General features: G+C 42.1%; 1 protein-coding gene across 1 annotated transcript in view; it reads left to right on the top strand.

Moving 5' to 3' along the window:
• The first annotated feature begins 518 nt into the window (after positions 1-518).
• The window catches only part of lasp1 (LIM and SH3 protein 1), a 31,187-nt gene continuing 18,246 nt past the window's right edge, over positions 519-13,459 (top strand). Inside the window, exons 1-2 of the mRNA XM_028599316.1 lie at positions 519-1,001; positions 11,608-11,702. Coding sequence (XP_028455117.1) covers positions 933-1,001; positions 11,608-11,702 — 164 coding nt within the window. The 5' untranslated portion in view covers positions 519-932. The remainder of the gene's footprint in view (positions 1,002-11,607; positions 11,703-13,459) is intronic.

Genomic DNA, 13,459 nt, shown 5'->3' on the forward strand with positions numbered 1-13,459 from the left:
CTGAGGGCCTATATAATGTGACTGCAAATGCATGCCACAAGGTTGACAAATCTTAAATAAAATACATAAACTATGCTGTTTTAAATCAGACAAATACATATCTGGGCGTGCTTCAGTTTCAGTTCTTATTGCTTTTGATTTGATTGAAGTTGATTCTTGCAAGGCTTTTGTGTTTTTGTGTCAGATTCAGCAGTAGGCCACTTAATGCTGTACATAATACGGGTGAAAATTCCCAAAAGAAAATGTTATGTAGGCTATATGGGGATACAGTACAGAGACAGTACAGCTATTTGGTCAGCAGGCGTCATTCTAACCCAATGTATCATATGGACGTCAAAGACATGATGCAGTAACGTGGCAGATGTGTAAAAAATTTGATTTGAGAATACTGGATTGGTAAAACCCCCAAAACCTGCAACAATAAAGATGATCGCATGAGTTTGCTATGCGTGCACAGATGGGACGAGGACAGACATGTTGCATGCACAAGGCTCGACCTGGATTTCTTTACAGTTACACAAAACTGGGACTGTGATGCAATACACGAGTACTTAAGTCTTAGTTAAATATGTACAGCGTATCGAAGTTCTAGTTCCTCTAAAAATAATGATAAAATGTTTTTTGCAAGTAAAAATTGGAACCTCCCACGCGCCTCTTCCCTTCTCGGACACGCGCAGTCGAGGGAGGGAGAGAGGGGGGAAGCGGGAGCGTGCTTTCCGTGTCTGGTTAGTGGACTGACAGCCAGCTGTGCGGCTACAACGACAACAACAACCTCTTGGATTTTCTACATACAACTAGATTAGTGTTGATCTGCTACTGATCATAATAGTACACTGTATCTAGTTTTTGAAGTGAGGAGTCGGCTGCACAAAGCTACAACCAGTACCATCAGCGGTTTCCGTGCTAACTAGCTAGAAGAGCATTCCTCCAACATGAATCCGTTGTGTGGCAGATGTAATCTAGTCGTTTACCCCACGGAAAAAGTGAATTGTCTGGACAAGGTAAGAACATGAGAAATCGTCTTACTTTGTATTCTTCTTTTTCAAATACTCTTAATACACATTCCTCCTTTTGTACCCCGACTGCACGTATTTCTGCTCTCCTAAAATGACACCTTTCACATATTTTTGTGAATGAATTGAACACCCTAACAGGACAGGTATTTCGTTAGCAAGGCAAGCTAACGGCTAGCTTAACGTCTGAAAGGCGATGGCACAAGAGACCAGAAAAGAATGCACATCTTATCGTGTGAATAATTGACTACTTTTAAGAAACAAGAATCTGACATTTTTATTATCAAGACAATGACTCAAGGCAACGATATTGATTCACCCTAAAACAGCGCCTCATAGTGCTTGCGACAGTCTGGTTTGGGCCTGGCTGGCACAACTGCTTTGAAGACAACTGATTGATACCGTTAGCTAACGTCTCTAACCTTTTCTTTTTCTTGTATTGTGTAGTCGAGGGATTTGCCTTACACATGCTCAACTAAACAGGACTTCTGATAATAATATAGTTTCATAACCAAGCTTTTGGTGGGCCGCGTGGACTGATTTTGACATGTTTGTGTCCAATTCACCGGTTAATCACAGCCAGGGATCATCAGTGGAGTCGCCTTGATTAGTTTCTAGAGTTAATCAAAAGCAGTAGCCTAATCTCAGCCAAGGTGCTAATCGTGTCAATTTTACCCATAGTGACTCTGCCCAGGTCATCAATTCACATGTGAGAAACAATTTGGGTTAACATTGATACGTCACATCTAGCTCCTGTCACCTCTTTAGCTTTAAGGAGGTAATCATGTGTTGATTATTGCATTTAGGTCCTATTGAATGCTGCTGCAGTTAAACTGTAACTTTGCAACAAGATACATGTAACGCACTCATCTTAATAGGTGGGTGGGGTCTTCTACGTTTGGCATATGAATAGCAATGTTTATGTATTTTTACCAAAGCAGGGCTTGGGGCAGGTAGATAATATGTCTAATAGATGTCGGAATGGCTATTGAAAACCAATCCCTGTTGAGACGTGCTTATCTGTTGGGGTTGACTGACAAGGAAGGTGGGCAGAGAGCACACAAAGCACATTATCTAAGGTACCATCAGCTCTTGATTGGATGCATTATTGCTCTCTGCAAGGATGTGTTCTTGAATGCACCGTGACTAATGTTTTCCCAAAGTGCTCTGAACTGGAATTGATTTCTCTCTGAACCCCTCTTCATGCACAAGCGATCCAACCCTTAAAAATACGAGTCATGTTAGCAGACTGGTATTAATGAGAACCAAATTGCCACAACTACAGCCTGAATGGGCTTTGGTATCTAGCCTAAAGCAGTGTGCATTCCAGCAGACAGACACTCCCATAAAACGTGCTCTGTCAGAGGCCTGCTGTGCCGTCTCCTTGCTCTGAACCAAGCACAGGAGAGTAGCCTGCCGTCTGTCTTTGCTGCCATTCCGCATCAGCGCTCACCTCTTCAGCCACGCCAAAACAACCTCCCCTTTCCCTTCTCTGTGACACACACACACACACACACACACACGAACACACTGCCTTTCTTGTTTGTTTAAAGCAACCAAGGCCACATTGGCTGGGGATTTTTTTTTCTCCGTGTGCTAGGCTAGCTCAGGTAAAGGCAGGGGAGTCTAGGTTTCTGCCACTTCTTCTATTGGTATTCTCAGCCACCGATGAATACCTTTACCTGACAATCTTCTTCTATGATATTCGTCTGTGGTGTAGAGAGAGGCTAAGCCACAGAGGCTTGTCTGTCTCTCAGCTACATTCCAGTATAGCAGGGCTGGGCCCAGCAGAGAGAGCGGGTAGCCAAGCACATGCAAAGACAGGAAGTGGATTTTGGTTGAGGCTCTTGTTAGTAATGGGTTTGCCTTGTTATGTGGCTTCCCCTCAGTGCTTAAAATACTCGCTGATTGTAAGGAGTTTAGAGGTGCTTATTTGGGTCAAGTATGAGGCTCATATCTATCAGGTTATCTTTTCGTAGCTGTTGAAGTGACCTTTAGCCAATAAGGCTTGCAACAAGGAAGTGATACACTAGTGCCTAATATGTAAACCTAACCAGTCAAAGTGGTCACATTTAGCTTAATGTGCAACGTCTGGAGGAGTGAAATGATTTGTATGCGTGTCACTTTAAGATTAACAGCCATTTCCAGCACCCAGGAAGTGTTTTTTCAAGATAAATGGAGAGATCTGCAGTGTGAGTGGTTAAAGCTCATCTCTCACTGAAACACTCATCTCTGCTGGAGTGTCTGTGTACTTAACTATCTCTACGAGCTGTCTGCATATGGTATGTCTGGATCACAGAGCCTGTTCTTACCTGCAGGTAAAGAGATACAGTTCTTCTACATCTCTTACCAAGATTTATTAATATTTAACGGTGCCATTATGCAGTAGATTATAAAGCACTGTGTAACCAGTTCCTCGGTAGTAAATCGGCTACTATTTCAGTGCACATAGTAAAAAGTCTCAAAAGTCTATAAATAATGAGAGAAAGTGACGTGTTCTGAAAGCTCATCCTTTAATAAGTAATTATGAAGCACAAACATTGCTACTTGCTCTTGAATATATGTTTTGGCTCTTGACTATGTTAGCAATGTCAAAACATCTTGATAAGTGTTTATGCACAATATTGGCATATTTCTTCTGAGGCCCTTATTCTTGCTTCAGACAGCTTTTATGCAACAAATGATCTCCCACATGGCACCAAGTATCATAGATAAGACACAGCCTCACTCAGATCAAAACAGTCTGTTTGTGGAGGAGAAAGTTCAAAGAAATATGGATGGACAAAAGCCAGCTGGGAGGTTATTTCCTTTTATCAGCATGGCAGCGAAGGCTTTTACAATGCAGACGGACAAAAGCAAATACCAGTGTTTCAATTATTCAGCTGCCTTGCTTTTGTTCCCTGATGTTATACTCCCATACTAATGTTCCCTGATGTTATACTCCCATACTAATCAATTGCAGGAAGGAATTCCATCACAAATTGTATATAAACTTTAAAAGATGTTTTTTAGTAGTGTTTCAGTTGGGTAGGTAGCAAAAAAAAATGGTTGCGACACAAAGTGGTTCACATGATGTTAACTGTGACACAGTTGGCATTAACAAGAGTGTGTGTAGTAATCAGATTTCATACACCATTTGCTTCACACAATGATGTATCTGACACGTACTGTAGTTCTGTACTCCAGCTGTAACAGTTACGACTGACTTGGGTCCATTTTTATTATTTAGCTATCAAATTGGTTGCTGTGTTATTTGGCTTTAGTTTGGGGTTTCTGGTTAAGATGTGAGCTTCAATTGTACTGCTGCCTCTCAATCCCAGGAAATTGCTGGAAAAAGGGGGTTAAAGGTCAGGAGAGTACAATATACGAGTTGTGCAGCTCTGTACAGTCTTTACTGAATGAAGGAGCTTACATCATGCTTAGTCATGTGAAATAAAAATCTAAAAATTTGATTTATTACACTGTGCTACATATAATCACTTTATACCTTACTGTTTATATTTCAGTGTTTTGTAAATATAGTAATGTATCAACCAGTCTTGTGCAGTTCTGATTATAAATGGGGAGGATTTAGTCACTCGTGGTCGGTGTGAACACATTTCCTCTGACTCCAGATTTAGAGGAATTTGTCCACCGCATGGCCTATATTTAGACAGATTATTCTGAGAGTTGATTCATGTTGCCCAAATGCCACAAGAGGTGAGGAATCTGTCCAGCCATCACCAGTCACCTCCCTTTGATGACTCACAGTCACACAAACACACATTACAGTCAAAATCACCTGAGGTGTTGACTCCTCAGCGAGCAGCCAGGTACTTCTCCTTTGTGAGTTTTATCAGAAAAAGGAACTGTTTCACACATTCTGTTTGCTCTCCCAATCTATTACAGCTTTATTTTTACCAGTACAAAAAAATGTGACCTGTGTTGCTCTGGCTTAAAATAAAAATAAAAGTTTTATCTAATATAAGCGCCATACAACATGAGTGGACGTTTTGTAAAATGAATTTATACAGATGATTTATGACATGGCAGAAGTGTTTTGTCATTTTATCTTTACTTTGCTCATATCCCTAGCCTCGTGAGACCGTCCTGATCTCGTGAGCTCCAGTTTTCCACTCGCAGATCAGTCTGGCATCTTGAGATGGAGAAAATTTGGAGCCATTCGCCAAACGACCGGGCCAATCAACATTGATTTTGAGGCGGGTTTAGGTGGTGATAGACAGATGGTTTATCCAATCAGCTAACCAGTATTTTCGCCCCTTCCCAAATGTTCTCCAACGGAAAGTTCCCAGATGGATATGCCGAGCAAATGCGAAGCAATCCATCTGGCGGAGTCAGTTATCATATCCCATCTTATTATGCTGGGATTTTAATGTTTTTATTACTGGTATATCTTGTTGCTGGGGCAGCAGGATGTGTATGTTACTAAGTGCACATCACAGTCTGGAGTGGTTTGGAAAGTGTGTTAAGTGAGTGCATACTCTACTCTAGCATAGTATGTCTGTTCACATCACTTTCTGTCTGCTGGCCAGCAACAAAGCTCTTGGCCTGGATCAAAATGAATGGCATCAGGTAGGCTAATAATTAACCAGCATGCTTTAATGAGTTAGTTTCCTGGATTAGCACCAGCCAGATGTGGGCACTTTGTCTTCAGGCATGTACTGCCTTATGCAAGAATAATCTTTCAAATATAAACCGAGTAAGCTGCTGTAATGCCCCACCACATGTGTGTATGTGGTTTTAATTTATTTAGCTACTTTTGGTTAAAAATAAGCATCTGAGTCAAAGAGCCATCACAGCCTTTTTCAAACTGTGGGCCTAATCAGCTTCTAGAAGCATAAAACAAAGTGGTTTAGACTGAAGTGAATTGCTTGATTTGATCAAAAGTTATTAAACATTTCATCAGGCTCCCTAGGGATGTCTGTCAGCATTATAAGGCGCCAAGTTCCTCTTATACTTAATTTGGTGATTACCAGAAGACTGGATCGTGAAAACCCACTTAACAGGGTCTGTAGATTAGGTCGATTACCCCCCCACCCCAACTAAAAACAACGATATTGTCAGAGATTCTCATCTAATCAGTATAGAAAATAACACCAACCAAGTCCTGGTAAATTTGCCTGCTCTGTGAGTCACTTGGTAGGTCCTTAACCAATGTTTCCAACCAGTGTTTCTATTACAATCAAATGACTATGGTTTGGTAAAATATGGTTTTGTGGTTCGTGGACCAAACGAAGTGAGAAATCTGCCCTGTTTAGATTAAACACTAATACTAATTTAGAAAGTGGTTGGTTGTTACAACAGGCCCGCAGCATTTGAATGCCTAAAACCAGTAACTGAATGGTCTCCTATCAGTCTGTAGTTGATCAGACTCTCACTAACCATCCCTCTGTGTGTGTGATGTGTTTGCATACATGGTGTCTGAAATTGTGTGGGCCTCCCAGATAGCTGCAGGGTTTTTGTCCAGGCCACCTTGCATTTGGTTCTCACCGCGAGTGAACTGCGAGGCTGACTGAGCCATATAACCTACATACAGTACTACACACATGTACACACACAGTTAATTCTCACACACACGAGTACACATGTGCCCTTGAGCTGGGCTGATGCAGGGAGACAGTGCCGTTTTTTATTTTTTATTTTTTTTATGGGTGTTTTATTTCTAGGGCTCCGTCTCTGCATTGTCCTCATTTCCCAGCTGACTGCCAGATCCTGCCTCGAAGAGTAAGGAGCCAGGTTTTCCTGGATCTCGACAAGTGCTGGATGGCCTCTTGAACACACATTTGGGATGTTTCTCGCCCCCACATTTCTTTTTGTCCCTTCCTTTCCCTTTGGTATCTATTCGTCCTAATCCTAGACCAAGTATATTCCGACCAGATACTGTATATTCAGATGATGTCTAGGTTAAGATGATATGGGTGGTGGTGTAGACGTGGCATTAGAATGCGCCTCAAATGTGTCTCCAGTAACCACATTTCACCTCCCTCCACATTTGATTTTTTTTATCTGTGAGAAACTATGACCACTACTGAGCATAAAAAAACGTGTGTTCAGCCATACAACTAGCGAAGATGTCTGCAGCGGCTAAATTATTATTGAAGTAGTCCTTTTTAATGTGTCAGTGATGTATTTACATTTTAATATTCACACTATACTGCAAATGTCGACACATGCTGCCCTGACCTCCTCCATGTGTGGCCTGAGTGCGTTTTAGCTGTCCACTTGTTGCTTGATCCAAGATGCAGTTTAGTTTGAGGTAGGGCTGGGCGATAAAACGATAACGATATGTATCGCGATAGACACATAATCAATATCAATAGAAAATGCGGTCGATAAAACGTTCGATAACTTGTTTTTCTTCATCAGAAGAAACCAGAGGTTGTGAATCAAGTTTGGTTGCATGAACAAAGGCCCTCACTCTCTGGCAACCTAGCAACGTAGCGAGTGACACTCTAACAGCCAATCATGTAACAGTATCATGTTTGGTTGCGCCACATCGCTGTCTCGTGTTCTTCAATAACAGAACCGGCGTGGAGTGGAAAGTGAGTGCCGGAGCGAGCGAGGAAATTGTTGATAAAACAGGAAAAGTCAGTATGGCAGTTTTGGGGATTTTATAAGTCTCACCGTAGTCAGACCAATGTCGTCAGACCGTCGTCCCCACCAACACTGGTAATACCATAAACTTGTTTTACCACTTTAGCCGCGCTCACACTTTCGAGCACAGCCGTATCCGCCATCAACGTCCAACAACATCTGCAGCTGCAACACTGCACAAGCAGCAGACCACCATGGAGAGGTACTCTGCATCAGCACCTTACTAAACGCTACAAAGAAATAGCGAAGGCAGACATGCTGAACACTGTCCAGAAGCCAGGTTACCAACCTAGCACTAAACCTGCAGAAAATAGTTCCCCTAACACTTTGCACTATTTTATGACACTTTATTAAGCATTTCTTACTTATTCATTAATTTTGCACCTTAATGTTAAGAGATAATTGTTAAGTGTTCATTGTGATTTTAGACCTGTTTACATTTTAATTATGTTTTCCATGGTTGTGTTGACATTTCTGCTTTTATAATTGAGGGGATTATAATCAGAGCAGGGTTAAGTTTTAAATAAAAATGTTTAAATTTAATATATTTTTCTCCTAGTCCTTATTTTAAATAGGTCATAAAAAATATCAATAATTATCGATATCGACCGATATGAAAAACTTATATCGTGATACAGTTTTCAACCATATCGCCCAGCCCTAGTTTGAGGTGTCTCTGTTCACCTCAGAGGGCCATGTTATTAATGTGAAGGTGACGAGGGCTGTCCTGGTAGAAAATGAGTTAGCAGGTTGGGCTAGGCTTAGGAATAGTTAGTTGCTAACAGTAGAGTTCCGTGGGCTTGTTCTCTAGAATAGACTCAAGGGTAATATTTATTCAGGAAAACAGGAGTGTCAAAGTCCATTTTCAGCTGATATGCTCACCTTTCTCCTAATAGCATTTGCATTTACACGTCTTTATTAGCATTACACTGTGTTAGCGTATCCCTGGTTTATTATTATCACAGATTTGGGGGTAGGAGTCTGTGGAGAATATCATACTGGGCTGCTGCATTACAAGTAGATGAACCAGACAGAATGCATGCAAAAATGGCAGCCACCACAGCTGCAAATCAGCTGAAGCTAGAGGAAATGGAATCTGCCTGCACTGTGCTGTTGATTGTAAAGGGATTTGCCATTGCAGTACTGGCCAGAACAAAGGAGAAGGCTCACAGTGGAAAGAGTAACACGATGTGTCCATCTGCAACTCCCTCAGGCCCCGATTGGGCTGTAGTGGGATAAGGAGTTTGCAATCGGAGGCTTTGCCCAGTGTGTTTGGCTGTGGATCACAGCTCCACTGAACAGAGCCCAGGCTCGGTCTCCACTGTGAGCCTCCTCTTTTCTATGCCTTAGTCAATATTGCTGGCTCACAGCTACAAACACCCATGTCAAACACACACATACACTTGCCTGTTGTCACCGCATACCACCCTGGGTGGTCAGTTACATCCAGACAGAACAGACAAGACTGTTCTTAAAAACCAGCCTGAAGCCATATTCTTGTTTGATAATGGAATGAAGTGAAATGCCCATTGTGCTTTGTGTTTGGTCATGTTTCCATACATAGCGCTGCCATTATTGTGTCTACCATCCATCTGCAGCTTTTACAGTCAGTGAACGTCAACATCCTGGTGATTTATTGCTAGCTCTTTATCAGTGCTGCTGTTACACATGCGTTCAATCAAATTTGCATTGTGCATGTGTTTGTGAGTCAAACATTGAGAAAGTGATGTGCAGTTTTTTTCCCTCTGTTTTTAATCATCTTTTGCCCTCTTTGTTTGGAAGCTCAGTTAGGTTTGTGTGTGGGCAATTGGTGTAGAAAGTGATGTGGGAGAAAGAATTAGAAGGATGACGGAGCACCCCGAGGCCATGTTAATAAGGACTCTCTCTTTCTTTCCCTCCTGTTCTTTCTTTCTCTCTCTCTCTCTCTCTCTCGCTCCGTGTCTTTGCACTGCTTTCTCCCTTCCCTTGACGATAGCAGGAGCAGCCAGACCATTTCTTCACTCTCTGGCGTTTTCTCTCTCTTGCCCACCCCTCCCTTCCTCTTGCTCTCTCTCCAGCTCCTTCCTTTTATGTTTCCTCCCTGCTTCCAGTTTTCTCCAATCCTCCCTCCCTCGATCCCTCTTTGAACCCTCAGGCCGCAGATCAGCCCAGTGCCAGGAGAGAAGAGGAAAGGAGGCGAGAGGGCGGGTGGTGAGGGAGAGAGGGTGGTGAGGGAGATAGAGGCATGGCCTCTTATGAAGATGGATAGAGGAGCTAGAGAAACATTCAGGCCTGCAGAGATGAGCAGACGGTAGGGCTGGGCGATATGGAGAAAATCAGATATCACGATATTCTTGACCAAATACCTCAATATCATGGCAATATTCTAGGGTTGACAATTGGTGCGTTAACAAAATATCTTCACACTTAGATTTTAGATAAATAATCATCAGTAATGTGGACATAATGTCTAAGTGGGGAAAAGCAAATAATAGAACAGCTAGAACAGACTGGTAGGTTCAGAAAAGTACATCACTTTACTGTAATGCAGCCTTTAAAACCAGGAAAAGACAATACTTATGTCATATCACGATATTACGATATCCAAAATCTAAGACGATATCTAGTCTCCTATCACGATATTGATTAAGGCTGGGTATCGTTCAGAATCTTTCGATCCGGTGCCAATTTCGATACCGATTCCTAACGATACTTTTTCCGATACAATATGTTTTAAAATCCATTTCAACATCAACAAAAATACATTAAACACAAAGCTGTTATTTTTTCCACCTTAATTGTGAATCAAAACAGTTATCAAAATTAAAAAATTCTGGTAAAACTGCTCACTCAGAGTAACATTAATAAAAGTGCCTTGCCTTGCAAGCTCAGCCTGTCAGTCAGTCATAAGGGCAGATAAACTACCGTTGTGGCTGCTTGTAAGAGCAAGTGTAATGTCAACAGCACCGCGACCGCTTTTGGCTCGCCATTAATATCATATCGCAGCAAGCGCTGTCTGCGTGAAAGTTTTAAAAAACTGTAACTACACTTGAAACCAACCGTGACTCTCTGTGACTTCAACAGTTTACTCTGTCTGCACCTCTCCGTGTGTGTGTGTGTGTGTGTGTGTGTGTGTGTGTGTGTGGTGGGGGGGTCGGTCGGTCGGTCGGTCGGTCGGTCGGTCGGTCGGAGCTCCGCTCTGTGTCAATATTCAGAGAGGACCGATAAGCTTGCGCTCAGATGCTTTTGGAACCGAAATTTGGCACCGAAAGATAAAGAATTTTTCGATACTCATAGGAGTGGAGTATTTTTTTCGATACCATAAAAGTATTGACGTTCGGTACCCAGCCCTAATATCGATATAATATCGATATATTGCCCAGCTCTAGCAGATGGACAGAAAAAAAGTCAAAAGGTGGCTTTCAGACCATACATTGTCTCTGCAGCCTCACCAACTGAAAACAACCTCTGTTGTTGTATATTTAGAAAATAAAATCAGATTGTAATAATAGAGGTGTGAACACGGACGGCACCAGGTTAGATGGCAAAAACACAGCTACATACTTGTCGACCATAGTTCCTTCTTTGTTGTTCACACCAGCGCAGCTAGCCCAATGTACTTATAAATAGAATACATACATTTTGCTAGCAAATAAGCATTTGGTTTCTTCTGTTCAGTGCCAGCATACACAAACCACTATGTTTCCACTTTGCTTCACTTTTTCTCACAGTCTTAACAGTCGCTATGCTTTCTGTCTGTATCCAGCTCCTGTCCATGTGAAACCTCAAGGGAAAAGAAAGTAGTTCTGGCCTCACTCATTCAATTAGCTTTCGTGTGTGTGTGTGTGTGTGTGTGTGTGTGTGTGTGTGTGTGTGTGTGTGTTCGTGTGCGTGTGTGTGTGTGTGTGTGTGTGTGTGTGTGTGTGTGTGGTTAATTGTGGTTTTGGATCCACAATTAAGGTGAAACAAATGTCTGCCTTCTCAACTCATTGTGTCTTCTCTTTGTCTTTGTTTCTGACAGTACTGGCATAAAGGATGCTTCAGCTGCGAGGTCTGCAAAATGACTCTAAACATGAAGAATTACAAAGGCTTTGAGAAGAGACCATACTGCAATGCGTAAGTTGTCCATAAGTCATCATATTGTGTATATCAGTGAGCATGTATCGTGTTTTCATCCTGCATCCCAAAGACACTGACAGCAGTGTTAAATCTGTCCACAGATGAAAATAGTGTGTGTGTGTGTGTGTGTGTGTGTGTGTGTGTGTGTGTGTGTACACGTACGTAATCATGTTGCAACCCAACTAAGGCCCCTCTCTCCCTCCTCTGCTGTTTATCAGTGACTATTCCAACTCCCCCCTCAGAGAAAAAGCCTGTATGTGTTGTGGGAAAGTGCCTTCCTCCCTCCTCCTCCTCAGTGAGGAAGGGGGGGAAGGTCTATGAACAAAGGAAATTCCTAAAGTTCCTCTACAGTGACACAGGCGGACACTGAAAACTAGCATGTCCACTCACGCTTCAGCACATACTCACACACTAATGGCTCATCAGGAATCCCCCTCTGTCATTACTTATAATGATTTTCTCCCCCCCCTTCCCTCTCTCTGTGTGTGTGCAAGAGTTGGAAAGTGAGTGCATGTTCTAAGAGGGAATGCAATAAGAAGGGTTTGCTTCATGTTCTGACAAGCTTTTTTGCATTTTTCCTGAACTGCCAGTTCAATAAATCAAGACGTCATGCTAGCATTGTCATTCTCAACACCAGTGGAAACTCTATAGTAGTGTGCTAGCTTGTGGCCAGCTGTTGGATTTGGCTTCAGTACAGTACAGGTGTTTGTGGCTAACTAACAACAAGCACTGACAGCGTGTGACTGATTTGAACACTTACAGGAACTCCTATTTCCCTAATTTTCCACTTTTCTTTTTCCGATCTATATATTTAATGAAATAGAGTCACACCACTCAGAATAACTGCACCTTTTTCTCTCAACTTGAAATGTTACCAACTCCATGAAAGGTTGCATTTAAACCTGAGAAAATGAAACCGGAAAAGAGAGAAAAAAGAGACATCGCTATATCTGAAGGGGGGGGGTGGAGCCAGCATGAACAATACCAGGACTATGAAACTGAAGCTGCTAAAAGGAATTAAGCCCTTATTACTTTTATAATTAACACCAGTGGATTTTCTACTTTGACATGCCAAACTGTCTCCTGTGAAAAAGGCCCATTGTTGCTTTATTATTGTGTCCCAGTACAGTGATCATATTTGCTCAGTAGGACCACTATTGACCATAAACCTTAAAACAATTAAAGCCAAACACCTAATTAGAGGCTTATAAGATGATAATGTATAGTAAATTTAGTAGTATAACATCTCTCTGATCCTGTCCCTACTTCCAATATTTGACATTTGATTTAAGGTGTTAAGCCCCTACTGCAGGTGTCATCCTACTATCATCTTTGTTTCTACAGGCTGAAGTGGCTTCTTCTTTTCCCTTTCCTGCCTCCGATGTTACGTCCGCTACCCGCGCCAGCAGGAGCAAGGCCCTTCAGAGCCTGTTTATTATGCCTCTTTCCGTTTGTTTAAAACAAGTCTTGTTCGAGTAAACATCATCAGTGGAAGAGCCTCCCACTTCAGGAAAGGAATTCAGGCTATGTTCTCTGTCATCATTCTGTGGGATAACTACTTTATCATTACTCCTCTATATTTGTCCTTGGTAATTGATATAGGCGTTGTTTGTTTTCACTGTATTCCCACCCACCTTTTCCCTGAGAGTCCCATCCCTGATTAGATGCTCCAGTCACAGGGGGACTGTGGGAGATTGAGGACAGCAGATAAAATTCTTCATTTCCCCAGGAGACTGTGGGAGCCATTGGTGGGA

Source organism: Perca flavescens, chromosome 15 (genome assembly GCF_004354835.1).
Source record: "Perca flavescens isolate YP-PL-M2 chromosome 15, PFLA_1.0, whole genome shotgun sequence".
NCBI classification, from domain to species: Eukaryota; Metazoa; Chordata; class Actinopteri; order Perciformes; family Percidae; genus Perca; species Perca flavescens.